This window comes from Mizuhopecten yessoensis, unplaced genomic scaffold (assembly GCF_002113885.1).
Source record: "Mizuhopecten yessoensis strain PY_sf001 unplaced genomic scaffold, ASM211388v2 scaffold1883, whole genome shotgun sequence".
NCBI classification, from domain to species: Eukaryota; Metazoa; Mollusca; class Bivalvia; order Pectinida; family Pectinidae; genus Mizuhopecten; species Mizuhopecten yessoensis.
Genome location: NW_018404269.1, coordinates 1,058,840 through 1,063,114, shown reverse-complemented (window position 1 = coordinate 1,063,114; position 4,275 = coordinate 1,058,840). Strand labels below are relative to the sequence as shown.

Sequence of the window (4,275 nt, the reverse complement as noted above, 5' to 3'; positions counted from 1 at the left end):
GTCGATGTCACACCCGAGCATTAACACGATAAAAAGCCGAGTTACCCACTTACGAGATAATTATCTCGGCAAAATTATCTCGGCAAATGTGATAATATGTCGACATAATTTAACAGTTATGTCGACATCTTCTCAGATTATGTCGACATATTCTCAGATTATGTCGACATCTTTCAATAATTATGTCGACATACGTAACTCGTAAGTCGCAAGTGGATGGCAGAAATATGCCACCATAGGTCCCCTGCTATATTGAAAACCGCTTAATTTGAAGTATTTTTCCATTCCCCGAGGATTTCAATTTAACCGGGTTCGACTGTATATACAGACATGACGTCATTATACTTATACAGCTGTAGCTGTATATAGATATGACTTAACATCTGAAAACTGTATACAGATACATGCATGTTGGTATTACTTATAGCTATATACAGGCATGTCGTCATTACTAATAGCTATAGACAGGCGTATCATCATTGCTTATAGCTATATACAGGCATGACGTCATTATACTTATACAGCTGTAGCTGTATATAGATATGACTTAACAACTGAAAACTGTATACAGATACATGCATGTTGTTATTACTAATAGCTGTAATCAGACATGTCATCATTGCTTATAGCTGGGTTGAGACATGCTATCTTATTTTTAGCTACATAATAATACAATAATAATTCGAGGTTCTTATATACCGCTTTTTCACAATCTAATTCGTAGGTCCTCTCAAAGATGTTGACAAATTATTATCCGTGGTTATAGGACCTTGCAACTAGCCAATATCTTTCTCAAGTCCCTAAAGAGCATACATGTACAGCTGGTGCTGCCATTTCGGCGCTCACAGCTAGCATTCAACAACTCCAGCACTGCCCAACCACGTACTCATTTACAACCGAGTAGACTGGAACAAGCGGAGTAAGGAATCTTGTTCAAAGATACAACATAGTGCCGTGCCGTGACTTGAACCCGCAAACCGTGACTCGAACCCGCAACCCTTCGGTCACGAGCCCGGCGTCCTACCACTAGGCTACCGTTATTTGTAGCTGTATATACAGACATGTAACCAATAATTTAAGCTATATACATACATGTCATTATTATTTAAACAGCTTTAGCTGTATACAGATATAACGTCATTACAAACAGCTGAATACAGACATGACGTGATTACCTTTTGCTGTATAGATACACTCGCCATGATTTATATCAATACATAGACATGTCTTTAATTATAGCTGTATCTGTATACAGAAATGACGTCATTACTTATAGCTCTATACAGCTATAACGTCATGATTTATGGTTATATACAGACATGTCGTCATTTAGTTTAGCTGTAAACATACATGTTGTCATGATTTATAGCTAAATAAACACGATTTGACATTACATATACGTTGTAACTGTAAACAGCCATAAATATAGTTTATATCGTTTTTAACTGACATGACGTCATTGCGTATAGCTATGAACAAACATGACGTCATGATTTAGAACAATATACTGACATAGAGACTAAGTTTGTTTTAACACAAGCAGGAATTGAATACTTTTTTGCGAGCTTTCTAAAACGTATGTTTCCATTGTCATGCAAAGAGTGTAAATGACCGGTGTCTCGACTCTAAATCGCAGAACCCACTAAGTCACATCGGACCGAGTCAGTAAAGTCAGCTGTCAAAAATCATAGACATTTCGCCCAATTACACTCTAGCACTGCAGGCAGTCAGGGGGAAGGGTAACATGTTTACACATTCCGTCCTTTAGTGGATGTTAAAATGGGGTCATAAAGATGACTCAGCTGATGGCCCCCTCGTCTCTGTTCATCGAATCCCCTTCTCTCCTAACCAAGAGGGATTCTTTGATTTTCTAGACTTTTCAGTTGTCCTCGCTTTCGAGTTGTTCCAGTCTATGATGTAGTTTAGTGTGTTAGCATGGTCTGTAATGGCCGATTTGTTGTATTGTCTCTCCGATGCCTTCCTTGTATTTCTAGTGTAGACTTGCTGTTTCATGACTTCAACGTCTTTCTGATGTTCTTTGAGGCGTGTCCAAAATTTCTGGCCAGTTTCCCATTTTAACATTTCCATTTCTGATTTTAATACAAACACTTTAATCCATATCGAATTAAACAAAATTAATAACAAACACATGTTATCGATTATACGAAGTCCATGGATAGAGCAAATTGGTAATTGGACGCCAAAGGCTGGCCGGTAATGCACTGGCGATTGTGATAAAGCGATTAAATGGGCAGACAACTCTTTCACTGTCAACTTTGATCTGATATGAATGGGATTATTATAGCAGTGATTCGGTTATTACATGCATTAATAAAGAAGGAATTTAAAAAAAAATGAGTTTAAAATTCATATTTTGTCATTTTTCACATCATGTGATAAACAGAATCTCACATGAGTTTGCATTTATGCAGAGCATCGCAAAATTAAAACATTCTTAACTCGTTTCATCAATTTCATATTAAATGGAAAACTCAAATGAAATCCTCTATATACAGACATGATCTCTATTCTTATAGCTGACTGCAGGAATGTCGTCATTATTGATATTTTATAGATGTATTTACATTTCCGCTGCAAAATCCACTAAGAGCAATACCAGAAGGAATTGCGTTTATAGAGCTTTGAACGCAGTTAGATCAAAGTTATTTTTGAAACCCAATAACAGGAGACAACCGTTAAAAATACAGAAATATCCTCAATTTTGACAGCAGGAAGGGGACATATCCCCTGACCTTGCTCATTTCGACGATATCGCTTCATTTTAATGCCACGTGTTTACAGTTTACGTGTCACATTCAGTTAATAATCAATATTAATCTAATTTTCTTTTATTAAGATAACGTCAAGTTTAGCTATCTACCAACTAAGATTTTATCATTAATATTTCTAATGTGCTTCCTTGATTTTGTTTCGTCATCCATTATTCATATTTACTATGACCAAAATCTTAATGAGCTATATTCTCACTGGAACAAATGTATCCTTTGTTGTCATCTTGCAGATCACAATGTGACGTCATGTAAGAGATCATCTAGATGACCTTGACCTTCAGGCAACACTGAATCCTTTGCTGCGCTGTGATTGTCACCATGGCGATAGTATCTTACAACCCAGCATTCAAGGGCAGATTCACCAAATTAGCGCATGTGGTTTTGATATGCGGCACATTTGCAAGGGTTTGTTGATTTAAATTCAATTTCCATGAATTCATTTTGTTTTGAAATATTTCACAATCACCTTGAGAATATAAACAATAAAAATGATGTTATATGTAGGGGTAGACAGAGGCTAAACTACAAAATAATCATGGTAAGACTTTTACTTTGTATAGTAATAATGTATGAATAATGTATGAAATTAGTAGAACTTTCTGTTGTTATGATTTCAAAAAAATCATGATCTGTATTTCATAATAACATAACAAGGAAAGAAAAGAAGAAAAAACAGCGTATGGATTCGATAGGATGTTAAGGCTATACAAGTCCTATACATTCTTGGTAAATTACACGTACACATGTGTAACATGGCGATTTTGTTGAAAATTGTGGTAAAATCATCCTTAGTCGCTTTACATTGACGTTTGTCTTGTCAGTTTACAAGACATGCATTCATCGTTCATTTTCATATAGCCCTTAAATAAACAGTATCTCATCAAAATGTACGCGTCCCCTGTTGTCCTCAGTTGCCATAGTTCCTACGGGTGAGAACGAGCAGCGTTAGCGTTCTCACTAAACAACCCGTTATAACGCGATAACTAGGTCTTAATTACGTGATAAAATAATAAATAGATAATAATAACGAGTTAATTTTGGTTCTATTTCTTCTAAATACACTTGATAGCTATCTTTATTGCTCAATTATGCGAATAGATAAATAATTGTGCTCTACCCCTTTGAGTGAAACATCAGGTTTTGATCAAATGTACAGTTACTTAAGAGCCCAATTCCCAAAAGTCCCCAACCGCTAATTTTCCGAACAACCGGCGTATTGGATGTCACAGGTTTTAAGCATATTGGATGTCACAGGTTTTAAGAAAATGTCTCTGCGGGAAAAGTGACGGGGTGAGTGTATTCTAGTCTGGGTATAATGTAAACTATTCACTACCTATACTTAATTACGGGGTCATTGCTTTTATACATAAACAGCATAGCGTTCGAAATGTTTTGTTCAAATACCCCTAATGCCATTCTGAATTGCAAGTCCTAAAAGCAATCATAAGCGTGATACCCCCCCCCCCCCCCCCCCCCCCCCCAA

At 36.4% G+C, this 4,275-nt stretch overlaps 1 protein-coding gene across 2 annotated transcripts in view; it reads left to right on the top strand.

Moving 5' to 3' along the window:
- The window catches only part of LOC110442263, a 48,199-nt gene that overhangs the window by 5,337 nt on the left and 38,587 nt on the right, over positions 1-4,275 (top strand). For both annotated transcript variants that reach the window (XM_021485785.1, XM_021485776.1), the window contains exon 2: positions 3,023-3,197. In XM_021485785.1, the coding sequence (XP_021341460.1) occupies positions 3,111-3,197 (87 nt within the window). In that variant the 5' untranslated portion in view covers positions 3,023-3,110. The remainder of the gene's footprint in view (positions 1-3,022; positions 3,198-4,275) is intronic.